The sequence below is a fragment of the Macaca mulatta genome, chromosome 13 (assembly GCF_049350105.2).
Source record: "Macaca mulatta isolate MMU2019108-1 chromosome 13, T2T-MMU8v2.0, whole genome shotgun sequence".
NCBI lineage: Eukaryota > Metazoa > Chordata > Mammalia > Primates > Cercopithecidae > Macaca > Macaca mulatta.
This window is the reverse complement of record NC_133418.1, coordinates 113676054-113703823: the sequence shown is the minus strand read 5'-3', so window position 1 is coordinate 113703823 and position 27770 is coordinate 113676054. Positions and strand designations below refer to the sequence as shown.

Sequence of the window (27770 nt, the reverse complement as noted above, 5' to 3'; positions counted from 1 at the left end):
TGTGTAGAATAAATGCCTAAACATGCCAAATCTGTTTGTGATGGTTTTAAATAACCTCTGCAAATTATTTGATCCTTCTCCCATTAAAAGTGGAGTTTAATTCTCCTCCCTTTGAATATGGGCCAGTATTTGTACTTGTTTCTAATAAACAGAACGTGGTAGAAGTGGCACAGGGTGGCTTCTGTGGTTAGGATAGAAAAGGTGACACAGCTTCCACCTGGCTCCCTCTTTGTCAGTTCCTCATCCTTGAAACACAGCCACTTCACATTGGAGAGAAGCCCAAGCCACACGGAGGGGCCCCAGCTGGCCGCCAGACCCACCTGAGGTCACAGCCGACAGCTGGCATCAACCTCCAGCCTTGACAGTGAATGAACCTTCGGATGGCCCAGTCCCGTCTCATTATTTTATACCGACATGATTTACCCTCAAAAGAAAAATGAAAGAAATACAAATTATAGCAATGTCATCTTTAGCAAGGACTGCTTGCAAGGTTGGCCCTTGGTTGGTATCTGGGAAATTGACTTGGGGAGTGTTCCCACCCTTCCCGGATAAGAACAGCTCACTGCCCCTAAACCGTGTAAACACTGTGGTTTATGTCTTCGTACTGGGAGTCCAGAATTTCGGTACATGCTAGGCAGAGGGTGCCTTTGTGACTAGCCTGCAGTAAAATCCTCGGTGCCAAATCTCTAGTGAGTGTCCCTGACAGATGACATTCCACATGTGTTGTCCCAACACACTGCTGGGGGAAGTGAGTGCGTCCAGCGTGTGACAGGGTCTTGGACCCTCACACTCCCTTTCCTCTGGACTTGACCCACGTGCCTTTTTCCTTTGCTGATTTTGCTTCATGTCCTGTTGTCGTAATACATCATAGCCTTGAGTATCACTGTATGCTGAGTCCTGCGAGTTTTCCTAGCCAATCGTCAAACCCAGGGTGGTCTCAGAGACCCCAACACGCCATGGCAACAAGACTACACGGAAGCCGGCGCTTCCTGTATGTGTACACATTGCTGGTGGTACCTGCATGGACACCATGAGAGCAACACAGCCTGTCTGTTGAAAGCCACTCAACGTCCACTTCCTCTGACTCAGTAATCCCATCGGGGAATGTGTCCTGTGGCAACAATTCCACAGCAGGAAGCAGAGGCTTGAAGACCCTTATCACAGCTGGTGCTAAACCTGAACAAAATCTAAATGTCCAAGAAGAGAAAAATTTAGTTAAACACATTATGGTGCATCAACTCTAAGAAACTGGCTACAATGAGATGTGTAAAGCTTATAAAGCACCTGTGGTCCCAGCTACTTGGGAGGCTGAGATGGATCCCCTGAGCCCAGGGAGATGGAGGCTGCAATGAGCTATGACCATGTCTGGGTGACAAAGTTAAGACCCTGTCTCAAAAAAGAAAAAAAAATTGTAAAGAGAAACATGAAAAGATGTTGCTGATACATTAAAAACAATTTTTTTGGCCAGGCATGATGACTCACGCCTGTAATCCCAGCACTTTGGGAGGCCAAGTTGGGCAGATCACTTGAGTCAAGAGTTCAAGACAAGCCTGGCCAACATGGCGAAACCCCGTCTCTACTAAAAATGCAAAAATTAGTCGAACATGGTGGCGCACGTCTATAATCCCAGCTACTCAGGAGGCTGAGACGGGAGAATCACTTGATCCCAGGAGGTGGAGGTTGTAGTGAACAGAGATCGTGTCCCACTGCACTCCAGCCTGGGTGATAGAACGAGACTCTGCCTCTAAATAAATAAATAAATAAACAAACAAACAAACAAACAATTTTAAGCTGAGTACAAAATGGTGGGCACATTGACAGCAACTGTAGAACCAACAGTTAGACCCAAAGCGGCTACTTATAAGTGAAAACGGTTGGGGCTACAAGAGGAAGGCCGGAGCAGATTTTTCCATAGATAAATTGGGCCTTCCTTTAATGTTGCTGTTCTGATGAACCGGGAGCTTTCTGGGGACTTGGCGGGAGCAGCTGACAAGGCAAGAATTGTGGCGCTGGATGCTTCCTCTGCGGTCACCGCCTGGTATGACGCCTCCAAGGTGTGTGCGCGCGGGAAGGAGAGAGAGGGTAGTAAAGCCAACTTTTCATCCAAAAAGCAGAGGCTTCGGGGACAAAAGGGACAGAAAATATCCCCTGCAAATTAAAAAATGCAGACACGCATTTCCCCTGCCTTCACCTCCCACGGATCCGCCCCTTCAGCTCTCTCCCGCGGGCTCCCAAGCTCCGGGGCCCCTGGGCTCTGCGCCCGCGGAGCTGGACGGAGCTCGGGACCCTCCCTCGCTCCCCGACCCGGGAAGGGGCGGGGCCGACAGGAAGTAGGCGGGGCTGGTTCGCAGGGCGGAGCCTCGTCGCGCTCTGTGAATCGCAGGTGTCCTTGCTCCCGGGCTGGTGGGGCCACCCTGTGGCTGCCTGGGCTGGAACGTTCTCCTCGCCCAGCTGAAGGCCCTGAACTTGCTAAGCCTTTTAGGGTTGAGGAAAACCCATTCAAAGACAACTCCAGCAACCTCCCAAAGGCAGGGATTCTTGTGCTCCCCTGGTAAGTCTCATGTAAAGTTAGACCACAAAATGTGGGCTGTGCCCTGAGCCCTCGCTCAAGGGCACAGAGCAAGTCACTGGCAGAGCAGGGACTGGAACCCGGTGTCCTGATCCCCAGGTGAGGCCAGCCTTAGAGCTGCGGGAGGGGCAGGGCGGCGTGGGTCCTCCCAGGCTGGGGCTCACTGAGGCGCACCCAGAGTGAATTTGGATGTTTTTCCAGGGATAAGGACATGTGAAAAGAGACTGGCAGTGACTGACCTGGACTGGCAGGTGAGGTGTTTTTTTCCCCTCAACATTTTATTTTGAAGTTTTTCAGACACCCAGCATATGCCCACCCATATGCCCACCACCTAGATTCTACAGTTACGTTGTATTGTATTTGTTTTGTCACCCATCAGTCCAGCCCTCTATCAACTCTCGGTCTGAAATGGTTTTTAAATTATATTTTAATTTTTAAGAACCAATCTCCAGCCGGGCGCCATGGCTCACACCTGTGATCCCAGCGCTTTGGGAAGCCAAGGTGGGTGGATCACCTGAGGTCAGGAGTTCGAGACCAGCCTGGCCAACATGGTGAAACCCTGTCTCTACTAGAAATACGAAAGAAATTAGCTGGGTGTGGCAGTGCACACCTGTTTTCCCAGCTACTCGGGAAGCTGAGGCAGGAGAATCGCTTGAACCTGGGAGGCAGAGATTGCAGTGAGCCAAGATCACACCACTGCACTCCAGCCCCGGTAACAGAGTGAGACTCCGTCTAAAAAAAAAACTCAGTGGAGATATTTAGCCTCTACATACATCAGGAACTCGATCAGTCGTGATGGTTTGTCGCAGATGCCCTTGCTGGCCTTTTTTGTCCTGGTCCCTGTGTCTAGAGCCTGTGGCCAGGGCTGGAGGTATCTGAGCAAACTGCATGGCTGTTCCCAGCTGCTCGGGGCTACAGCCTGCAGTCAGCCTGACAAAGCCTCCCAGGACACATTGTCCTCTCTAAAGACACTCACGGGGTGTCTTTAGAACCCAGCTGCTGGGGGTTCAGGGAAGTCAGAGCCGCTGCTCCTTGGGCATGGCAGGAACCTGTCGTCGCGGTGCAGGGAGCACAGACACCTCCATGGGAGCAGCACACAGCGGCCCACCCTGCCACGCTCCTGCTGCGCTCATCTTTACCAGGAAAATTTAAGTCACTAGATGCCAGCCTGTGTCATCCCAGCTCTGAGGGGAGGGACAGAGGACAGACAGAGTCCCAGGCTTGCAGCTCTGATTCTAGACTAATGTTTTCCCAAAAGGTCACACCCCTCAGCTCCATCCTCACGCAAGTGTGGGAAGACAAAGCTGGCAGCTCTTTCTGGCCTGGCTCTCAGCCCTGTCTTCTCCACGCCAGCCCTCCACCTGAGCCCGGTAGGGGCTTCATTGCCATTGCTTACCCACACCATGGCAATGGCGACCTCACCTGTTTCTTACCCCTTTCCTGATGGTTCTGTTCCCTGCAGTTCCGTTGGGGCTCACAGCCCATCAGTATCTCCCCACTGGGTACAGGATACAGTGGAAAACACCCCGGGGCCTGCCCCCATGTGCCCTGCCACCCCCGTCCTTGTCTCCTCCCCTACATCTCCCAAAATGCCAGGCTCTCTCTTGCATCCAAGCTTTTGTGGTCACCCCAGTTTTTCTACCTGGCAAGTCCTTTCACCTGTGAAGTCCCAACTCCTTGCTGCCTCCCTCACAGAAGCAGAATCCAGCAGGGGCACACAGGACTGGCCACAGTGCCCTGTGGTTCACTGGCTGCCCTGCTGCCCTGCACCCCAGGCACTCTGCACAGGCCTCTATTCATCAGGGTTTTGTCTGCACTTAGCTCTTCCTGTACAACGATAGGAAGCAGCGGCCCAGCTGAATGGACCCACAGAGAAGCTGCGTAGAAGGAACTGTGAATCTGCCAGCACCTACCGGAACGGCACGAAACCCAGAGAACCGGAAGCAGAGAGTGCAGGAGGCAGAAGTGATGAGAGCAGCGGGCATCCCTGGAGCTCAGCTGAGCCAGACCAGGAGAGGCTGCCACGGAGGGAGCCTGGCTGCACCCAGTTAGAACAGAAACAGGGCTGAGGGCTCGGACCGTGAGCCCTCAGGTTCTCCCTGTTCCCTTCAGCTGGTGACTGTGTGACCGTGGGCGGTCACTTAATCTTGCCGGTAAGGGCCTCAGTTTCCTCATCTGTAGAATGGCGTTGGAAAGGCATGGCTGGGAGGTCTCAGACATAAAGCAGAGTGCTGTGTGAACGCTCCGGGTTTACAGACAGAGCGGATGTTCCTAGTGCATTGCACTCATTTTCCCTCGCCCGACAGAAGCTCATGACCTCCGCCATTGTTCCCAAACAAGCAGGAAGCTTCACACTGATGCCTGATCCACAATTCCCAGAGCGCCCTCAGGGCCACCATCTCGTGCAAGCCTCGCAGCATCCACGAGGGGGCAGCACAGGACTATCATCGCCCCACGGCCTGAAGGCGGCTGCCGGAAGCCAAGTGCGACAGTGGTGGGGGTGGCCCCCAGGAGCCCCGGCTTCGCTCCCTCCTCCTCCCCTACCCTGCTCGGAGGACTCCGGCCTCGGGGTAGGGGGCTGCTGAACTGGGCGTGGCATCTACTCAAGAACTCTCTGCCCCCCAGCCCTAGGGCTCAGATCACAAACACACACACACACACACACACACACACACACCCGCACACACCCGCACGCACACACGGGCCCGCCTCTTTCCTGGGAGCTGCCCGTTCCCAGGACAACAGTCAACACAGGCGGGAGTTCAAAACAAAACTGGGCTCAAATGCTCTCCCCATCGGCCACTCTGAGCTCGAGGCCTAAAGCGACAGTGAGGAGGACCCTGCCCAGGCTGTCCCGGGGTTAGGAGGGAGAGAGTGTTCCAGGAGGAGGTTTGAGCTGAGCTCAGGCACAGGAGTCTCTCTCTGTCTCTCTCTCTCTCTCTCTCTCACACACACACACACACACACACACACACACACACGCACCCATGGGGAGCCACCCTACCCCTGGGCTCCAGAGAACCACATCACCTGGGCACCGATTGTCCCCCACCAGGCCGCCAACGTCTGTCTCCCCAGCTGCCCGGATTGGCCCTATGGCCAGCAGGGGTCTTGCTGGTGGCTGTCAGGCCCCCCAGGCTCTGAAGGCGCAGCGGGTGGCCCAGGGAGCTGCCTGCGGTGGCGGCGTGCAGCAGGACCAGCTGTGGCGGGAGCTCCTGGAGGCCGAGCGTCGGGGCCAGCGGCGCTGGTGAGTCCCTGCCCTCCCTTCTCCACCCTGACCCCCGCAACCTGACTACAAGTTGGGGAAACTTTTGGAGAAAGGGAGATGGCTGGGCAGCTGATCCGGGCTGAGGGACAGAGAGCATGGCATGCCCGGGGGGAGGCGGGTCACCGGCCCAGCCCAGAGCCAGACCCGAGCCTGAGCCTAGGAAGCCAGGAAGATGGAGGCCAGGATCAGATGCGGCTGGGTCCGAGCAGCCCCGCCTCCCTGGAGCCGGAGCCTGCTGGCCTAGTCTGGGTGAGAGGCGCTGGCCATCTGACCTGACTCTGGGAAAGATGCTCCTTCATGCCTTCATTCAACCAAAAATCCCCATGAGCCGCTCTGAAAGGAGACCAGATACAACAAGGGACTGACCTGGCCATGGCTCCACGGAGCCTTCATACTCCGGACAGGGCAGCCAAAAAGCAAGCAGAAAAGCAAACAAGTACAAATCTGTAAGAAATGTGACCAGCGGTAAGAAGGAAACAACAGTTCAGGGTTAGGGGGAGAGCCGGCTGAAGGCCTCTCTGAGGAGACTTTTAAGCTGAGACATGAAACAGGAGAAGGAGCCAAGAGTTTGACGTATCTAAAAAAACAAAACAAAGAATTCGTGTAGCTGAGGCACAGGGAGTGAGGAAGGCCACAGGATAAGGGGGAGCAGCCGGGGGGGCCACCCCAGCCCTCGTAAAAGTCTGGATGCATTTTTTCCAAAGGAGACACCATCCAGGATTTTAAGCAAGTACATGGCATGATCTTTAAGCAAGAACACAGCATTTTTAAATGAGCAGCCTGATAGATTCTAGGAAGCGCTCATCTTGCACCGCTGAAACTTCATACCCGTGGATTAGCAACGCCCCATTCCCCCTCCTCCCAGCCTCTGGCACCCACCATTCTAGTCTTTACTCCCAGTAGTCTATTTTCAGTGCCTCATAGAAGTGGAATTGTGCAATATTTGACTTTCCATGTCCGTCTTGTTAGCTTAGCATCCTGTCCTCCGGGTTCATCCATCTTGTCGCGTATTACAGAATTTCCTCCCATTCTAAGGCTGAATGTATATATGTGCAGTTTCTTTATTCATTCGTCAATGGACTTTACGTTGCTTCCACATTTGACTGTTATATGTATTGCTACAATGGACATGGGAGTGGTTTCAATTCTTTTGGATGAATTCTCAAAAATGGATGTCTTAGTCCATTTTGCATTGCTGTCAAGGAACACCTGAGGCTGGGTAATTTATAAATAAGTTTATTTGGCTCACCGTTCTGCAGGCCGTACAAGCATAGTCTTGGAATCCACGTGGCTTCTGGTGAGGGTCTCGGGAAGCTTACAATAATGGCAGAAGGTGAAGGAGGAGCAGGCGTGTTGCATGGTAAGAGAGGGACCCAGAGAGAGAGGGGGAGGTTTCAGGCTCTTTTTAACAACCAGCTCTCTCCTGTGAACTAATAGCGCAAGAGCTCATTCATTACCGCAAGGAAGGCACCAAGCCGGTCACGACCCAAACACCTCCCACTGGGCCCTACCTTCAACACTCGGGATCACATTTCAATATAAGATTTGGAGAGCACAAACACTCAAACCATATTGGAGGGATTGCAGGATTATATGCTACCTCTATTTTTAATTTTTTGAGGAACCTCCATTGTCTTTTCCATAGCAGTGGCACCATTTTGCATTCCCATCAGCAGTATCTCAGCATTCCAGTCTCTCCACACAATGGCCAACACTCATTGATTGTCTTTTGGTTTTTGATAACAACCATCCTAATAGGTGTGAGGTGGTATCTCATTGTGATTTTTTGTTTTGTTTCGTTTTGAGATGAAGTGTCCCTCTGTCGCCCAGGCTGGAGTACGGTGGCGTGATCTCGGCTCACTCCAACCTCTGCCTCCCAGGTTCAAGCAATTCTCCTGCCTCAGCCTCCCAAGTAGCTAGGATGACAGATGCCCTCCACTACTCCTGGCTAATTTTTGTATTTTTATTAGAGACAGGTTTTTACCATGTTGGCCAGGCTGGTCTTTTTTTTTTTTTTTTTTTTTTTGAGACGGAGTCTTGCTCTGTCACCCATGCTGGAGTGCAGTGGTGCGATCTCAGCTCACTGCAAGCTCCGGCCAGGCTGGTCTTGAACTCCTGACAGCAGATGATCCACACGCCTCAGCCTCCCAAAGTGTTGGGACTACAGGTATGAGCCACCGTGTTTGACCTCTGTGGTTTTGATTTGCATTTCTCTGATGATGAGTGACATTGATAATCTTTTCATATATTTATTGGCCATTTATTTATCTTCTTTGGAGAAATGTCTATTCAAGTCTTTAACCCATTTTTTCAATTGGGTTATTTGGTTTTGTGCTACTAAGTTGTAGAAGTTCCTTATACATTTTGGAAATTAACTCCTTATCAGAAATATGATCTGTAAATGTTGTCTCCCATTCTGTGCGTTGCCTTTTCACTTTGTTGCTTGTTTCCTTTGCTCTTCAGAAGTTTTTGAGTTTGATGTAATCCCATCTGTCTATCTGCTTTTGTTTCCTGTCCTTTGTGTGGCATATCCATGGAATAATTGCCAAGCCCAATGTTATGAAGCGTCCTTCTATGTTTTTGAGTGGATTGGTATGTATCATGTTAGAAAGGATCCAATTTCATTCTTTTGCATATGAAAAACTTCTGCACAGCAAAGGCAACAATTAACAGTGAAAGGCAACAATTAACAGAGTGAAAAGGCAACCTACAGAATGACAGAAAATATTTATAAACTAAGTAAATGTGGGAGGAAAGGTGAGGAAGGAATAAAGGATGACAGGTCTCAGCTTGAATGATTAATAGGGAGGAGAAGATAAATGATGAAGATGCTGAGTTCTGGTGAGTTTTAAATGCCCGAACCACGTCTAGATAGAGCTGCCAGGAGGTAGTTGAGTGTGAGAGTGAGGAGTTGTGAATTAAAAACCCATCCAGAAGGGGAGAATGAGGACTGACTGCGAATGGACACAAGGTGTTTTGTGGGTGATGAAATGTTCTGGAATCAGAAAGTGGTGATGGTTGCCCAACTCCATGAATATATTAAAGTCATTGAATTGTGTGCTTTAAAAAGTGAATCTTATGGAATGCAAATTCTATCTCAGTTTTAGCAGGAAACGAGTGGGCATTGGCCCCAGCGATGTGAATAAGCTCTCCCCGGAAGAGCACAATGGATCAGAAGAGGTGAGGATGCAGGACAGAACTTGCAACGTTTACTAGAAAGGCAGAGATGCTGCCAGGAAACACCAGAGAAGAAAGCCAGGGGCATAAGGAGGTGTAAAGACCAAGGGGAAAGAGTTTTGCAAGGTTTGGATAGCCCAAAGAGGAATGTGTAAGGCAGTGCTGCCTGACAGAAATACAATGTGAGCCAGACACATAGCTTAAATGTTCTAGTGCTGCTTTAAAAAATGAAACAAGAGGTCGGGAACAATGGCTCACACCTGCAATCCCAGCACTTTGGGAAGCTGAGGCAGGCAGATCACCTGAAATCAGGAGTTCGAGACCAGCCTCGCCAACATGGTGAAATCCCATCTCTACTAAAAAATACAAAAACTAGTCAGGCATGATGGCATGCACCTGTAATTCCAGCTACTCAGGAGGCCGAGGCAGGCAGAGTTGCTTGAACCCGGGAGGCAGAGGGTGCAGTCAGCTAAGACTGTGCCACTGCACTCCAGCCTGGGCGACAGAGTGAGACTCCATCTCAAAGAAACCAAAAAACAGAAAGAACTTGTAGCAATAAAAATATATAAAGTTGAAATATAAGACACAACTGAAGTCAGACTTCATAAACTCAAGACAGGAGAAATTATTCAGAAAATCAAGACAGAAAACACAAATGACGAATTAAAAATGTAGAGAAACTGAACAAGAAGCTCCAACCTATCCTTAATCAAAACTCCCAAAGGAGAGAATGGGAGAGAGAAAATGTCTAAAGAGAAAGTAAGTGAGAATTTTCCAGAACCAAAGAAATGCAGGAGTCCACAGATACTAGAGTAGGTGCTCCACAGAAACAGGTGCATTAACAAGAAAATAAGACATGGAATTCCCAAAGAGGGGGATGCCAGCGTGTTGGTGAAGGAAGGGACCAGCCTGTGATCTTGAGGCACGGCCAGGCCAGTGGGAGCAGGAGGACACGGGGCTTCCGAGGAGGCTAAGAAAGGTTTTAAAGGAATGTTTATTATCTGATGCACATGACAGTGTAGAAAATAATATTGAGAGGGACTTTTCAGTTTTATTGGAACATCTGGAATCAATGATCAGTACATAGAAGCCTAAAAAAAATTGGGAGGAAATGTAATTTCTCTGTTAGCTCTAGAAAGAATACAAGGTTATACAAGAACAGAATTGGGGTATATTGCACTCCTTAGTTCATCAGGGAATAACATTTACATAACCATAAGAATCAAAATGACATATATCAATTTAACCAAGATCTGTAATGATTTTGAAAGAACAAAGGGAAGGGCAGGAGTAAGAATGCTAACTCTTCATCTCCTATAATAGGAAGTCCATAGATAAGTTTAAATTTTAGAAAATATTAAGGAACAGCAGTGGATATAGTTTGGATCTGTGTCCCCACCCAAATCACATGCTGAATTGTAATCCCCACTGTTGGAGGTGGGGCCCGGCGGAAGGCGACTGGATCATGGGGTCGGTTTCTCATAAATGGTCTATACCATCCCCATGGTGCTGTCCTCACAGTAGGGAGTTCTCACCAGATTTGGTTCTTTTAAAGTGTGTGGCACTTCCCTTCTCTCTCTCTTGCTCCTGCTCTGGCCATGTGACCTGCCTGCTGCCACTTTGCCTTCCACCATGATTGTAAGTTTCCTAAGACGGACCCAGAAGCTAAGCAGATGCCAGCATCCTGCTTCCTGTACAGCCTGTGGAACTGTGAGCCGATTACACCTTCTTTATTTTTATTTATTTATTTTTTTCAGATGGAGTCTCACTCTGTCGCCCAGGTTGGAGTGCAGTGGCTCGATCTCTGCTTACTGCAACCTCCACCTCCCGGGCTCAAGCAATTCTCCTGCCTCAGCCTCCCTAGTAGCTGGGATACGGGAGCCCACCACCATGCCTGGCTAGTTTTGTATTTTTGGTAGAGACAGGGTTTCACCATGTTGGCCAGGCTGGTCTTGAACTCCTGACCTCAGGTGATCCACCCACCTCGGGCTCCCAAAGTGCTGGGATTACAGGAGTGAGCCACCGCGCCTAGCCTACACCTTCTTTATAAATTACCCAGTCTCAGGTATTCTTTATAGCAAGGCAAGAATGACATAATACAGCAGTAGAATCCTATTATTTCAAAATACGGACGCAAAGGCCTGAAGAAACAGCTAAAAGGCTGGCAAAGGTTTGACGCTAAGATGTGAGGCTCAGGGGCTGTGAGGAGGGGGACAGAGAAGGCTGTTTTTATTATGTTTTGTAGAATTGTTTGACTTTTTAAAATTAGATTCAAGTAAAACTAAATGACCTGTGCAAGGTAATACTATCCTTATGGTCCCTCCCTTTTCCTACCCCTCCCTAGCCTTCCTCTGTCACTCACATTGGAAGGTTACAAAGGTTTGGGGACGTGAAAACTTTTTTCTTCAGAGAATGCTTGCCTACTGTAGCCTTCTGAAAATGCACAGAGGCAGGGTGAGATTGTAGCCTTTGCTTGCTTAGGCAGTCCTACCATAGCAACGTCATAGTTGTCATTCTAGGAAAAGTCATTGGAAATTGAAATGTTTGTTCTTTTGGTGGGATACACCATCAATACCTGCTTGGCACTTGGCATTTGTTTCACTTAAAAATTATTTTGTTCTGGCTGGGCATGGTGGCTCATGCCTGTAATCCCAGCACTTTGGGAAGCCGAGGTGGGTGAACCACCTGAGGTCAGGAATTCAAGACCAGCCTACAAATATGGTGAAACCCCATCTCCACTAACAATACAAAAATTAGCTGGGTGTGGTGGCACGCATCTGTAGTCCCAGCTACTTGGGAGGCTGAGACAGGAGAATTGCTTGAACCTGGGAGGCAGAGGTTGCAACGTGAGCTGAGATTGCACCACTGCATTTCAGCCTAGGTAACAGAGCGAGGCTCCTTCTCAAAAAAAAAAAAAAAAATCTTTAGTTCTTCCATGTGATACATTGTTGCATTGACTTGACACAGTGAAAGTCATTGGTAAAAATGTCCTAGAAGGAACTCACACAGTCAACATGCTTTTCCTTTCCAGGGTTCAGAACTGGAGTTTCCTGAAAGACTATGACTCAATGGTAAGGAAAAATATGTTCCTGCCAAACATACTTGCGATTGAATATTATTCATTCTTTCCATCATTCAACTGACATTTATTGAAGATCTACTCTGGACTAGATGCTGGATGTGCAGAGATGAGTAAAATACACTCTTGTTTCAAGGAATTGCATTCCTTGAGTCCATTGGAAAGAAAAGTTATATGAAGCATTTAGAAATTTGTTTCCTTCAGTGTTTCTTAGTTTTATTAAGATGAACCAATTAGAGGCCTGGCGCGGTGGCTCAAGCCTGTAATCCCAGCACTTTGGGAGGCCGAGATGGGCGGATCACGAGGTCAGGAGATCGAGACCATCCTGGCTAACACGGTGAAACCCCGTCTCTACTAAGAAATACAAAAAATAGCCGGGCGAGGTGGCAGCGCCTGTAGTCCCAGCTACTCGGGAGGCTGAGGCCGGAGAATGGCGTGAACCCGGGAGGCGGAGCTTGCAGTGAGCTGAGATCCGGCCACTGCACTCCAGCCTGGGCTACAGAGCGAGACTCCGTCTCAAAAAAAAAAAAAAAAAAAAAAGATGAACCAATTAGAAATGACAGGCATCTGTTGCTGAAATGTCTCCCTTGACTGAGGATGTCAGCAATGTGTAGTCATATCTGTGTGGCGTGCCCAAGAAGGGCAATGAGATTGGGTAAAAATACTTTGTAAACAAATTCCCTGACTCCAGTATCACCACCTGCAATCTATCCTCCACTTCGCCACCACACTGATTTCCCTAAATGGCAGAACTGGCCGTGTAGCTCCCCTGATTAAAATGCTTCAGTAAGTCTGAAGTTTTCAGGTAGCTTACAAAGCCTCCTGTGATCTAAACTATCTATCTCCCCAGTCTCATTACCCACCCCACGCAGACCTCACAACACACTCTTTTTTTTTTTTTTTTAAGATGGAGTCTCACTCTGTTGCCCAGGCTGGAGTGCAGTGGTGTAATCTCAGCTCACAGCAACCTGCACCTCCTGGATTCTAGCGATTCTCCTGCCTCAGCCTCCTGAGTAGCTGAGATTATAGATGCACACCACCATGCCTGGCTAATATTTGTGTTTTTAGTAGAGAGGGGGTTTCACTATGTTAGCCAGGCTGGTCTCGAACTCCTGACCTCAATTATCCAACTGCCTTGGCCTCCCAAAGTGCTGGGATTAGAGGCATGAGCCACCACACTCAGCCCCCACAACACTCTTTTATCCATGCCTTTGGGCATGCTGGTCCCCTGCTGGAATGTCCTTCCTACCTGGTCAGCCTGATGGACTCCTATTCACTCTTCAAGACCCTGCTCTAGTGCCTCCCTTTCTGGGGAATCTCCCTTTCCTGGGTAGGCTTGACCAGATCACTCCTTCCTTTGATTCACCAGCATATCTCACCCGTTATTTTGGTATTCTATGTAATGTAATACTGCAATGCCCAATTTCACCAGCTGTGAACTCCTTAAGAGAAAGGATGAGGCCAGGAATGGTAGCCCATGACTGTAATCCCCGCACTTGGGGAGGCTGAGGTGGGAGGATCACCTGGACCCATGAGTTCAAGACCAGCCTGGGCAACATAGGGAGACCCTGTCTCTACAAAAAATAACATTATTTTTTAAAAAGAGAAAAGATGAATATGAATTCATCACTGCACCCTGTCACAACCCTAGCATTTGCCCCATCCCCCAGAGACCATAAAAAAGTGAACATTCAGTTCATGCTGGATGAATGAGTGAATGAAAAGATTGATCTCACTATTAAAAGGATGGTCAGCTGGGCGCGGTGGCTCACGCCTGTAATCTCGATACTTTGAGAGGCCAAGGCAGGTGGATCACCTGAGGTTGGAAGTTCAAGACCAGCCTGACCAACATGGAGAAACCCCGATCTCTACTAAAAATACAAAAATTAGCCAGGTGTGGTGGTGCATGCCTGTCATTCCAGCTACTTGGGAGGCTGAGGAAGCAGAACCACTTGAACCTGGGAGGCGAAGGTTGCAGTGAGCTGAGATGGCACCATTGCCCTCCAGCCTGGGCAACAAGAGCGAAACTCCATCTAAAAAAAAAAAAAAAAAAAAAAAAGATGGTCAAAGGACCAACCTGGAAGATAAGCAATGTGGACAGTCACTCGAGGGGGGTGGCCATGCTTACCTGGACCCTGCCAGGTTGATGAAAGGTTTAATGCCTGCATTGTGGACCTGCTGGGCTTGTTGCTGTCTATTCTGGAGGGAAATTCAGCTCATGGGACCTGATATCCCGCCCTGTGCATCTGGTCTGGGCTTCCAGCCTGTAAGGGTCTCTCCCTCCTAAGGGCTATGTGATAGCAACCTGACTACTGAAATCTGCATCATGACCAGAGGGTGGAGCCACCTCAGCATGGACTTTGCCAGGTGAAAGCCAGGATCTCCTTACTTGCCAGGTCGTGTCACTTCTCTTAGACACAGGGTAGCAGAAAGGTAACCCTAAACAGGGGCAGGAAGAGCTGAGGATGTTTTCCCACTTTTCAGATTTTTTTTTTTTTTTTTTCAAAACGTGGTCTCACTGTCTCTCAGGCTGGACTATAGTAGCATGATCATGGCTCACTGCAGCCTCAACCTCCTAGGCTCAAGTGATCCTCCCACCTCAGCCTCCTGAGTAGCTGGGGCTACGTGCATGCGCCACCACACCCAACTAATTTTTGTATTTTGAGAGAAAGAAGCCAGACAGGAAAGCCATGATTTCACTAATGTAAAGTTCAAAACCAGGCAAAGCTAATGTGTGGCATGAGAGGTCAAGGTCAGGTTGCCTTGGGAGCAGAGACAGGGATTGAGGGGCTGAAAGGAGGCGGGGAGGGGATTATACCCCGTGATCTGGTTGGGTGCATGGGCATCTTCACTTTGTGAACATTTGTCAAGCTGGACAGTGAAGGCTTGTGCACTTTTCTGTGTGAATGTTATACTCCAAGTACAAATTTACCAAAAAACAAAAACAAAAATCAAAACCTCCCACCAGACGTAAAACGGCGTCTTAGTCCTGGGGTAGAAAGGGGAATGACACCTGATCCTTCCCTTGATCTCTGCAGGTCGCAGCATAAAAGTTAAGGGATCTGGGAGGCACCTGGGGAAGGGGAAGTGGAGGAAGAGGAGGGACAAGCTTGGCAGAGGCTGTGGCATCGGGTCACTCTTGGGGGATCCCATGTCCAAACCAGGATTGAATCACCTGGAGACGCTTCACACAGAGAGGCACCTGCTCTCTGCTCTGTTTTCTCCCATCCTAAGGTCCTCCTTTTTCCACGCTCTGTGTAATCTGAGCTGTCCCCTCTCCTCAGGGCAACAAGAAGGAGCCTGAGAAGTTGCCAGACCATGTGCCTCTCTTTTCGGACACAGTTCCCAGTTCCACAAACCAGGTTGTGGGTAGCAGGCTGGACACGCCCCTGGGACAGACTCTCATCCGCATGGACTTCTTCTTCACCGAAGGGGCCCGGAAGAAGAAGCTGGAGGATGAGATGCAGCCCATCTAGGAGCAAGGAGGGCTGGGCTGGCCTTCCCCAGGTGGGTGTGGGTGGGGACAAGAGATCCGGCCCACGACAGCACCAGTCAGCAACCCACACAAGGCAGCTTGGGTCTGCACTGTCTAAGCTGCAGGACGCTCTTCCGTTGGGCTCCATGGGGTCACTCTTACACACTTTTTACACGTGAGATTCAGAGGACTCAGTAACTGGCCCACGGCCATACAACCCCCAGCCTTTCCATCTTGAGAACCCATGGGTGCCCTATGAAAGGGATCCTGCATTGTGGTCAGGAGCACTGAATGCCTGGGTTCAAATCCAGCTCCTGGCTCTGATGAGCTGTGGGACCTTGAGCTGGCTGCTGCAACACTCTGTGCCTCCGTCTCCCCTCCTGCAATTCGGTGTGTTCTCTGCTTGCAGCTACTGTGACAAGTGACCACAAACTGCATAGCTTAAAACAACACAAATGTGTCATCTTACGGCTCTGAAGATCACAACCCTGACATGGGTGTCATTGGGCCAAAATCGACATGTTGCAGAGCTGTGCTCTTTTAGGAGGATCTGGGGAAGAATCTATTTCCACATTTTTTCCAGTTTCTCAAGGCAGCCTGCATTCCTTAGCTTGCAGCTCCTTACTCCATCTTCAATGCCAGCATCTTAGCATCTTCAAATCAGTCTCTATCGCTCGCTCTCTCCTGCCTCACTCCTTCATCTTCTCTCTCTCTCTCTTTTTTTTTTTTTTCCAGACAGAGACTCCTATTATCACCTGGGCTGGAGTGCAATGGCATGATCTTGGCTCACCACAACCTCCGCCTCCTAGGTCCAAGCAATTCTCCTGCCTCTGCCTCCTGAGTAGCTGGGATTATAGGCATGTGCCACCATGCCCAGCTAATTTTTTGTATTTTTAGTAGAGACGGGGTTTCTCCATGTTGGTCAGGCTGGTCTTGAACTCCCAACCTCAGGTGATCCACCTGCCTCAGCCTCCCAAAGTGCTGGGATTACAGGTGTGAGCCACCGCACCTAGCCATACCTGGCTAATTTTTGAAATTTTATGTAGAGATAGGGTCTCACTAGGTTGCCCAGGCTGGTCTTGAACTTTTGGGCTCAAATGATCCTCCCACCTTGGCCTTCCAAAGCACTGGGATTACAGGCATCTGGCTTCACTCCTCCATCTTTTAAGGACCCTTGTGATTATATCACAACCTTCATATTTAAGCAAAAAATGCAGAAAAGGCTTAGTTCCTCTTTGTTGGTTAAAACACAAATGGTTTCATTCTTTCAAACATTCGCATTCTCCTCTTCTTCCTGGGCGCTCTGCTAGGCTGTGTTTTCCCTTGGTTTGGGTGGAGCATGTGACAGAGCCATGGCCAGTAGAATGGGAGCAAAAACCCTAGGTCTCCCTTCCAGGTCTGGTCCATGAGACACTCCAGGTATTGGCTTGTTCTCCTTTCCCCATCAGCTGAAGAAGGGAGAGGACTTGGAGGATGCAGGGAAAAGATGGGCACAAGATGGAGGGAGCATGTCAGGCCCACGCCTGGAGCCCTGAGTGAGCTCATGGAGCAGAATCTCCCTACACCCACACTGACACACAAACAAAATAAACAAAAACTGACCAAAATGAAAACAATAGCCCACACTTCTAGGGTAAAGCATTTTAAATGTATTTTCTCAACAACCTAAGGGAATCATATTCAGGGATTTTATATTCATTTAATACAGGCAAAACGTGAGATTCAGAGAGGTGAAATAAAATCCCAAACATACATTAATGCCAGGCCTCAAGCTTGAAGCCCAGTGTCCTCTGCAGGACCTCAGCCATGGCCTCCAGAAAAGAGAGAAAAATGGGGCAGGGGCTGAAATGACTGCTCTGTCTTTGATGCTTGCTTGGGTCTTATTTGGCAGTAGCTAAATGTCACTGTTATTTGCATGAACTAACTCATTTAATCCTCTCAGCAACCCTATGAGATAGATACTCCTATAAATGAGGCAACTAAAGCACAGAGAGGTTAAGTCATTTGCCCAAGGTCACACAGCTGGCAAGTGGTGAAGCTGGAGTTCAGACTTGGCAGTTGAGTCTGGCTCCAAGGACTATATACTTAAGCACTATGCTATATGGGTCCCCTTTAATCCTCAATAAATTGATTCCCCCAAATTTAGCAAATTACAGGATTTTTCTGCTTAAAGAAAGTCACTTGATCCTTAAGAAAGGGAAAACTGATTTTTTCCAATCTCCGGGATCCCTACTACCACCAAGAATAGATCATTGGTGTTTCCAGGTACACAGGACAGGACACATTATTTCCATGCAACAGCCCCTACGCCTCATGCCACACCCTGGCCCTGCGTGACTGTGTGATGGAACAGACCAGGCCCAATGTGACTTGGCCAGGAAGAGGCCCAACCCTTCCTACTTGGATCTGGAGGCCACCGCCTTCTTTCTCAGTGTCTGACATGAAAGCTGGGCTCCCTCTCCACTCTGAGATCATCAGCTGGGCAAAGATCAGTGGCCAGGATAGCCAGGGGTCCTGGTCACATCCTGGCAGCATCCCATGAAGGTCAAGTGCTTGCCCTCGGACTGGGTGGGTACAAAGATGCTGGAGGCTCCTTAAAGACCCAATCTATGTTTTTGCCCTGAGTCTGCCTTATATTATTCTCACACTCAAAATCAAGATTTCCATTTGAGAGAGAGAGAGGCACTAGAAAAGTCGAGGTTAAGGATGGCTACAGGTGGTCAGGCCTGTGCAGAGGGGAGGGAATCGTTGAGTGCCCAGGAGGGCAGTGAGGAGGGCCATGGACCTGTGCCGGTTCTGCCACTCCTGGAAGCACAGCCACTTACAGACAATGTAACCTATAAGCACAGACTCTGGGCTTGGCGCATTACCAACATTGTGTCTTTTGCATGTATTATAATTGTCACCATTTGAGAGGTTTGGAAACTAAGCCAAAGACTTCATTCAATCTGGTCAGGGTCTCACAACTAGTGAAGGGCCAGGATCCATCTCATGTGTGACTTCTCTGTGCTGCCTTCCCCGCTCCAGGCCTCAGTCTCCACAGTTATAAAATGAGGGGAGAAGGGAAGAAGACAGATTTAAGGGCATCTCCAGCTCCAGGATTCTCTTCTTTGAGCATTCAGGGAGTACTGAAGAAAAAAGGGGTTTGAATTCTTTCACAGAGTGCATTAGTCAGCTATGATAATGCTGTATAACAAAACATCCCCTTTGTTGCTCACAGGTCTGCATGTAGCTGGGGCTCAGGTGATTTTGGCTGGACTTGGCTAGACTTTCCTCCACATTTCAGGTTAGGTTCAAGTATTTTGTGCATGTCTCTCATTCTCTTGGACTGAAAGCCTCCTGGGGGATGATTTTCTCATGGCACATCACCAGGGCTCAAGGGCTCAACAGAACTGTGCAGGCACGCCGAAGGCTTCTGCATGCAGAAATGCTTTCTGTACTCTGCAATGACCTGTCATCACACCAAAACCCTCCTCACAACCAGGCCCACCCACTCTCTGCTCCTTGCCACATCTGCCTTCTTTTCAAGAAGATGCCTGCTTCTAACCTTCCCCATTTCACCCACTGGGAGCCCAGGAAACCAGGACAGACGGGCATCTGCAGTGAAATCCCAACACCAGCCTTTCAGCTCGTTTGGGCCAGAACAAGGGAGGGTGGATGGGCTAGGAGGTCACAAAGAAGTGGGCACCAAGCCTCAGTGTCAGTGCCAGCAAAAGGAAAAGGGGGTGTTACCAATAAAGAGATGGGCACTTGGAGACCAAGGACCAGAAGACAGCTGGGCTTCAGGAAAAGGACTGGAATCAAGAGCTGAGAGCCGTAACGAGCCTGGAGGGGCACTTGCTTCACTTTTTTTTTTCTTTTTTGAGATGGAGTTTCACTCTTGTTGCCCAGGCTGAAGGGCCATGGTGCCATCTCGGCTCACTGCACCCTCCGCCTCCCAGATTCAAGCAATTCTCCCACCTCAGCCTCCTGAGTAGCTGGGATTACAAGCATGTACCACCACACCCAGCTAATTTTTGTATTTTTAGTAGAGACAGGGTTTCTCCATGTTGGTCAGGCTGTTCTCGAACTCCTGACCTCAGGTGATCCACCTGCCTCGGCCTCCCAAAGTCCTGGGATTACAGGCATGAGCTACCGCACCAGGCCATGAAAACTATTTTCGATTGAAGAATGCAGAATAAACGATAATAGAAAAATCACCATTTAATGACTCACAGCAATAACTGATTTAGGCAAGAGTCAATAAAAGACACTAAAATGACTGAAAGATTCTTAGGGAATGGTAAATGCTGAAATCTAGAAGATACTGCCTTAACCAAACTATTAAGCCAAACCTCACCAATAACAGGACAGCTGACACTGTGCTCCCCTGGTGTGGTTCACTGAAAACAACGCTACCTACTTCACTGAGGAAGCACTCCTGCCAAAAAAAAAAAGTAACTAGAGTGTAATCAGGAAGAAACTCTCAGCAATCCCAAATTGAGAAACATTCTGCCAAAGAGTTGGCCTTGATTCTTCAAAAATGTCAATGTCTGCCCAGGCGCTGTGACTCACACCCATAATGCCAGCACTTTCGGAGGCTGAGGTAGGCATATGGCTTGAGCTCAGGAGTTTGAGACCAGCCTGTACAACATGCTGAAACTGCATTGAGAGGTGACAATGTGCTAGCAGCCCTCACTCTCGGCGCTGCCTCAGCCTGGGCATCCACTCTGGCGGCGCTTGAGGAGCCCTTCAGCCCACCAGTGCACTGTGGGAGCCCCTCTCTGGGCTAGCCGAGGCCGGAGCCAGCTCCCTCTGCTTGCTCGGGAGGTGTGGAGGGGGCCCCTGCCCAGGGCAGTGAGGGGCTTAGCACCCGGGCCGGCAGCTGCGGTGGTTGCACCGGGTCCCCCAGCACTGCCGGCCCGCATGCACTGCTCTCAAATTCTCGCCGGGCCTCAGCCGCCTCCCCACTGGACAGGGCTTGGGACCTGCAGCCCGCCATGTCTGAGCCCCCACCTCTGCGGTGGGCTCCTGCGCGGCCGACACCCCCTGCTCTGCGGCCGGGTCCCATCAACCACCCAAGGGCTGAGAAGTGCGGGCACACGGTGCGGGACTTGCGGGCAGTTTGGCCTACAGCCCCGGTGCGGGATTCACTGGGTGAAGCCAGCTGAGCTCCTGGGTCTAGTGGGGACTTGGAAAACCTTTATGTCTAGCTAAGGGATTGTACACAGCTAAGGGATTGTAAACGCACCAATCAGCACTCTGTGTCTAGCTCAAGGTTTGTAAATATACCAATCAGTACTCTATATCTAGCTAACCTAGTGGGGACTTGGAGAACTTCTCTGTCTAGCACTCTGTGTCTAGCTAAAGGATGTTGGACGCACTCAGCACTGTGTCTAGCTCTGGGTTTGTAAATACACCAATCAGCCCCCTGTGTCTAGCTCAAGGTTTGTAAATACACCAATCAGTAGTCTGTATCTAGCTAACCTAGTGGGGACTTGGAGAACTTTTCTGTCTAGTATTCTGCGTCTAGCTAAAGAATTGTAAACGCACCAATCAGCACTCTGTCAAAATGGACCAATCAGCTCTCTGTAAAATAGACCAATCAGCAGGATGTGGGTGGGGTCAGATAAGGGAATAAGAGCAGGCTGCCGGAGCCAGCAGTGGCAGTTTGCTGGAGTTCGCTTCACACGCTATGGCAGCTTTGTTGTTTTGCTCTTTGGGTCCCCACTGCCTTTAAAAGCTGTAGCATTTGGGAAGGTCTGTGACACTTCTCCTGTCAGCGAGACCACAAACCCAGCAGAAGGAAGCAGCTCTGGACACATCTGAATGTCTGAAGGGATAAACTCCAGACACACCATCTTTAAGAACTGTAACACTCACTGTGAGGGTCCGTGGCATCATTCTTGAAGTCAATGAGACCAAGAACCCACCGATTCCGGACATAGCATCTCTACTAACAAAATACAAAAAAATTAGCCAGGTGTGGTGATTCATGCCTGTAGTCCTAGCTACTTGGGAGGCTGAGATGGGAGAATCACCTGAGCCCGGGAAGTCAAGGTTGCAGTGAGCTGTGATCTCACCAGTGCCCTCCAGGCTGGGTGACAGAATGAGACCTTGTGTCAAAAAATAAACGTCAATGTCAGAAAAGTCTAAAGGAAGGCTGAAGTGATTCAGTCCGTGATCCTTGACTGGATCCTGGGTCACGAAAAGCAGCTCTAAAGGACGCTTTGCAGATAAATGTTAGCTAACACTATTGTATCAGCAAGAAAGTGCAGAGTGTGGTGATTCCATTGAGACTGCAGAAGAAAGCCTGTGTGTGTGTGTGTGTATGTGTGTGTGTGTGTTTTAAGACAGTGTCTCACACCATTGCCTAGGCTGGAGTACAATGGCACAATCTTGGCTCACTGTAACCTCCACTTCCTGGGTTCAAGTGATTCTCCTGCCTCAGCTTCCCGAGAAGCTGGGATTACAGGCATGTGCCACCATGCCCAACTAATTTTTTGTATCTTTAGAGATGGGGTTTCACCATGTTGGCTTAGCTAGTCTCAAACCCTTGACCTCATGATCCACCCACCTCAATCTTCCAAAGTGCTGGGATTACGGACATGAGCCACTGTGCCCAGCCGAAAGCCCTTGTTCTTAGGTGTTTGCCGAAAAGTGCCATGATATATGTAAGAAACCTGCAAGTAGCTTAACGAAAAATTCGTGTTTAGAAATTTTTTTTTTGGAGATGGAGTCTCGCTCTGTTGCCCACGCTGGAGTGCAGTGGCACGATTTCGGCTCACTGCAAGCTCCACCTCCCGGGTTCATGCCATTCTCCTGCCTCAGCCTCCTGAGTAGCTGGGACTACAGGCGCCTGCGCCATGCCCCGCTAATTATTTTTACTTTTTTTTAGTAGAGACGGTGTTTCACTATGTTAGCCAGGATGGTCTCAATCTCCTGTCGTCGTGATCCACCTGCCTCGGCCTCCCAAAGTGCTGGGAGTACCGGCGTGAGCCACCACGCCCGGCCGGATTTTTTTTCTTTTGAGACGCAGTCTCGCTCTGTCGCCCAGGCTATAGTGCAGTGGTGCCATCTTGGCTCACTGCCACCTCCGCCTCCCAGGTTCAAGCGATTCTCCTACCTCGACCTCCAGAGTAGCTGGGATTACAGTCACCCGTCACCATGCCTGGCTAATTTTTGTATTTTTGTAGAGACAGGGTTTCACCATGTTGGCCAGGCTGGTCTTGAACTCTTGACCTCACGTGATCTGCCGGCCTCCACCTCTCAAAGTGCTGGGATTACACGGTGTGAGCCACCGTGCCCGGCGGTTTAGGAATTTATTTTAAAATGAAGGTGGGAGAATGGCCACTGTGAAAGAAAAATAAATCTCAACTCCAAAATCACTAAGCTAAGGAAAAAGTCAAGCTGGGATCCTGCCTCCCATTTTAATTCCTGAATAAGGTGGCTATAAAGATAAAAAAGCTACATGCCTCCCTCACAATTTGCCCACAAGGGAATTCCTTGTGGGCCTCAAGATCTTTACCCTATTCAGGATCATGCCAAGAATTAAATATATATATATATATATATATTTACCGTGAAACAGTTCTGTTGCATTTCACCCTGGCAATGTAAACTGATAGCTGATCTTAACAGGTGCAGGACAGAAAAATCATTCCTCTGCTCACCCAAGAGAAATGCTTATCTGATTGCTTCCTCAGACCTACTGTTTATGTAAAAATGAAGAGTCACTGAGCCAGACTAGATTATGTATTCACTGAAAGGCTGATGAAGGACTCAAAAGAATGCAAGCTTTTGTCTCTTATCTACCTATGACCTGGAAGCCCCCCTCTTCGACCTGTCCTGCCTTACTGGACGGAACCAGAGTATATCTTACATATATTAATCCATGTCTCATGTCTCCCTAAAATGGACAAAAGCAAGCTATACCCCAACCACCTTGGGCACCTGTCATCGGGACCTCCTTGGCAAAATAAACTTTTAAATTGGTTGAGACTTGTCTCAGATATTTTGGGTTTACTGGCACCACCAATGGCTCTTGAGTTCACATCTCCTCTGTTGAAGAGTGGGGAAGTGAGGTTGGGGGAGGTTTGGAATCAGTTTCTGCTCAACTCCATGTTCCCACATGAAGGTGTAACCACCTAAAGAGCTCACCCTACCCGCTGCCTAGACAGAGCCGATTTATCAAGACGGGAATTGCAATGGAGAAAGAGTAATTCACACAGAGCCAGCTGTGCGGGAGACCAGAGTTTAATGATTACTCAAATCAGTCTCCCTGAGCAGAGCATTCGGGGATGGAAGTTTCGTGTTTTTGTTTTTGTTTTTTTGTTTTGTTTTGTTTTGTTTGAGACGGAGTCTCGCTCTGTCACCCAAGCTGGAGTGCAGTGGCATGATCTCGGCCCAATGCAACCTGTGCCTCCCGGATTGAAGCGATTCTCCTGCCTCAGCCACCAGAGTAGCTAGGATTATAGGCGTCCGCCACCACGCCTGGCTAATTTTTGTGTGTTTAGTAGAGACGGGGTTTTGCCATGTTGGCCAGGTTGGTCTCTTACTCCTGACCTCAGGTGATCCGCACACTTCGGTCTCCCAAAGTGCTGGGATTACAGGCGTGAGCCACCACGCTCAGACTGGGAATGGAAGTTTTTAAAGATAATTTGGCCGGTAGGGGCTTGGGAAGTGGAATGTGCTGATTGGTCAGGATGGAGATGGAATCATAGGCGGGGTGGGGGGGTGGGGGTCGAAGTGAAATTTTCTTGCTGTCTTCTGTTCCTGAGTGGGGACTGCAGAACTGGTTGAGCCAAATAATTGGTCTGGGTGGTGTCAGCTGATCCATCCAGTGCAGGGTCTGCAAAATATCTCAAGCACTGATCTTAAGTTTTACAATAGTGATGTGATCCCCAGGAGCAATTTGGGAAGGTTCAGACTCTTGCAGCCAGAGCCTGCATGACCCTAAACTGTAATTTCTAATCTTGTAGGTAATTTGTTAGTCCTGCAAAGGCAGACAGGTCCCAAGGCACAAAGGTGGTCTTTTCAGGAAAGGGCTATTATTAATTTTGTTTCAGAGTCAAACCATAAACTAAATTCCTTCACAAGGTTGGTTCAGCCTATGCCCAGGAAGGAACCAGGACAGCTTAAAGAAGCAAGATGGAGTCAGTTAGGTCTGATCTCTTTCACTGTCATAATTTCCTGTTATAATTTTTGCAAAGGCGGTTTCAATGAGACTCCGTGGCCAGCTTCACTCAGGGAGCTGATTCACTCTGTGCGGCTGTGGCCCAGGAGTGGGGTCAGGTCCTGTAACAGACTGTGACCGGGCTGCCATGTAGCTGGGGAGGAGGCAGAGGTCTCTAACACGGGGGCACTATCTTGTCCTGCAGAGATATCCCAGTGAGTGTGCACTGTAGAGACCCCCATCCAGACACTCCCCAGCCTCCTGAAGCGACAGAGGAGCCTCACAGATCAGCCGTTTTGAGGTTATCCTCTGAGCAGAAGAGCTGGCATGCTCTTGAGATGTATCGCTGGGCATAGGGGCTGAGACCCAAAAGCCTGCCTGCATGGCCCAAACCTGGCTCCCCCTAGGACCGCCCCCATCCCCACACAGCTTCAGGAACAAAGCCAGTGCCCACAAATCCCAAAAAGGTTTTGCTAGTTTGCACCTGGTGGGGTATGACCATCTCCGTTGAGCACCTATTCTGTACCTCTCAATAACCTTCTGAGGCGGATGGTTCTCCCCTTTTAAAAATGACACCGAGGAACAGGGAAGTTAAGGTCTGTTCAAGATCATGCAGTCTGTAGGGGCCAATGCTAGGAGGATAGCTGAGGTCTGCCTAACCCCCAAGGGCCACACACCCACATCACCCCATCCCGGTCTTCACGCAAAGTAGCCAGGGAGGGATCTAGGAGCCAGGAAGAAACCTCTTCCACGGCCCTGCCTCACCCAGCTGACCCCCAGAGCAGTGTCCTAGACCAGGAGCAGCATTTGTTCCACAGTGGAGGAGACTACTCCCTGCGTGGTCCTGGGAGCACTCATACCTCTCAAAAGCCCCTCATGCAGCCTGCATCCCCAAATGTTAGCACAGGCTGGGCCCTAGGTGGGAGCAGCTCCCTCCTAAGGCTAGTCCTGGAGGCCCAGATCCTGGCCACCCCCTGGAATAAACAGAGTCCAAGGCTGGGGCAGAACACTTCCAACCAGGACCACCTCCTTGCTTCAAGGGACGTGCCACATGTCATGATGAAAGTAAAACACCTGGCACACAGGAGGCACTCAACAGGTTCTAGATGTTTCTATAGTCATTGCTGCTGATGCTTGTTAAAAGCTCTTTATAGGCCGGGCGCGGTGGCTCAAGCCTGTAATCCCAGCACTTGGGGAGGCCGAGACGGGCGGATCACGAAGGTCAGGAGATCGAGACCATCCTGGCTAACACAATGAAACCCCGTCTCTACTAAAAATACAAAAAAAAATTAGCCGGGCGAGGTGGCGGGCGCCTGTAGTCCCAGCTACTCGGGAGGCTGAGGCAGGAGAATGGCGTAAACCCGGGAGGCGGAGCTTGCAGTGAGCCGAGATAGCGCCACTGCACTCCAGCCTGGGCGACAGAGCGAGACTCCGTCTCAAAAAAAAAAAAAAAAAAAAAAAGCTCTTTATGCCGGGTGCGGTGGCTCATGCCTGTAATCCCAGCACTTTGGGAGGCCGAGGCGGGTGGATCACCTGAGATTAGGAGTTCGAGACCAGCCTGACCAACACGGTGAAACCCCGTCTCTACTAAAAATACAAAAATTAGCTGGGCGTGGTAGCACATGCCTGTAATTCCAGCTACTTGGGAGGCTGGGGCAGGAGAATCACTTGAACCCCGGAAGTGGAGGTTGCAATGTGCAGAGATCGTGCCACTGCACTCCAGCCTGGGCGACAAGAGTGAAACTCCGTCTCAAAGAGAAAAAAAAAAAGCTCTTCTCTATTTTCTTCTTCAAAAAATTTATATATATATATATACACACACACACATATATATATATATAGAATTTATTTGTTTTGAGACAGGGTCTGGCTCTGTCTCCCAGGCTGGAGTGAAGTGGCGCAATCTCGACTCACTGCAACCTCCGCCTCCTGGGTTCAAGCCATCCTCCTGCCTCAGCCTCCCGAGTAGCTGGGCCCACAGGCATGCACCACCATGCTTGGCTAATTCTTGCATTTTTAGTAGAGGCGGGGTTTCCCTGTGTTGCTCAGGCTGGTCTTGAACTCCTGGCCTCAAGCAGTCTTCCTGCTTCAGGGGCAATAAAGATCAGTATCAACCTAGCCAGGGTAGGCCCAAGGCCAATTTCCTTTAAGGGTTCCCTTCTGAACGTCCTGTTCTCATTTAGACTTGGGAGACAGGACTCAGCACCTGTTTTTTGTTTATTTGTTTGTTTGTTTGTTTTCTCTCCATAGGCGGAGGTGATGCGCTGGTAAGGCTCGAGAGAAAGAGCCTCGGCCAGAACTCCAAACTCTGAAGCTGACCCAGCTCCGGTCCCTCACCCTTCCCGGCTGAGGTTTATGGCACAAAACCAGCGATCATAGATTCTGGCATTGCATTTTGGTGCTTTTTTTCCTGCTTCATAACCTGGCCCTAATACACAGGCGATTTTCAGAGGTTGGAAAATGCGTCCTTCCTTTTCCCTCCGTTTGTGGCTTAGACGGCCACGTCCAAGTTACTCTATCAGGAGAAATCCTTAAGAAACAGTTTCACTGTGAAGTGTTCAAGTTCAAGGCTTCCGGTAGCCTCTCAGGTCAGGGCCCACGCCGCTAGGAGGGAAGCCGGGAAGCCTTCCGTCCCAGACTGCAGACAGGCCGCGTGCTCTGAAAGGGCACGAATGAGGTGACCCGGGGCTCTGGTCCCAGAGAGCCTCTCCAGCCCAGTTCCCCACCTGTAAAATCGGGAGGGTGCACCCAGCCCTTAAGCCCTTAAGCAGGAGGCTTTAACTCCTGAAATGGTTAGTGAGAGAAACTAAAACACTTGTAGGGAGGGAAAAATCTCGCAGAATGGCCCATCCCCCTAGAGGGTGCCCGTTTGCCTCCCGGTCCACCCAATCCCTGAAAAGCCGGACCTCCGGGGCGGCTCCCGGCGGCTGCTAAACTATCAGGTCGCAAAAAAGCGGAAAAACGAAGCAGCTGCCGGCGGAGCCCACAGGCCAGGGTGGGACAGTGGCCCAGGGGCGGGGCTAGGAGGGGCGGGGCGAGGCGAGGTTG

General features: G+C 49.8%; 1 protein-coding gene across 2 annotated transcripts; it reads left to right on the top strand.

Annotated features, from left to right (window-relative positions):
* The first annotated feature begins 1738 nt into the window (after nucleotides 1-1738).
* C13H2orf50 (chromosome 13 C2orf50 homolog) lies at nucleotides 1739-27175 on the top strand. 2 transcript variants are annotated; one of them, XM_077960138.1, is made up of 4 exons: nucleotides 1739-5816; nucleotides 12046-12085; nucleotides 15378-15600; nucleotides 26973-27175. In XM_077960138.1, exons 1-3 carry the CDS (start codon nucleotides 5557-5559, stop codon nucleotides 15567-15569), a joined length of 492 nt encoding a protein of 163 aa, XP_077816264.1. In that variant the 5' UTR covers nucleotides 1739-5556; the 3' UTR covers nucleotides 15570-15600; nucleotides 26973-27175. The 2 variants fall into 2 exon arrangements, with proteins under 2 accessions (XP_077816264.1, XP_028687803.1); XM_028831970.2 differs by lacking the exon at nucleotides 26973-27175 and having other exon boundaries at nucleotides 15378-21028.
* Nucleotides 27176-27770: the final 595 nt, after the last annotated feature.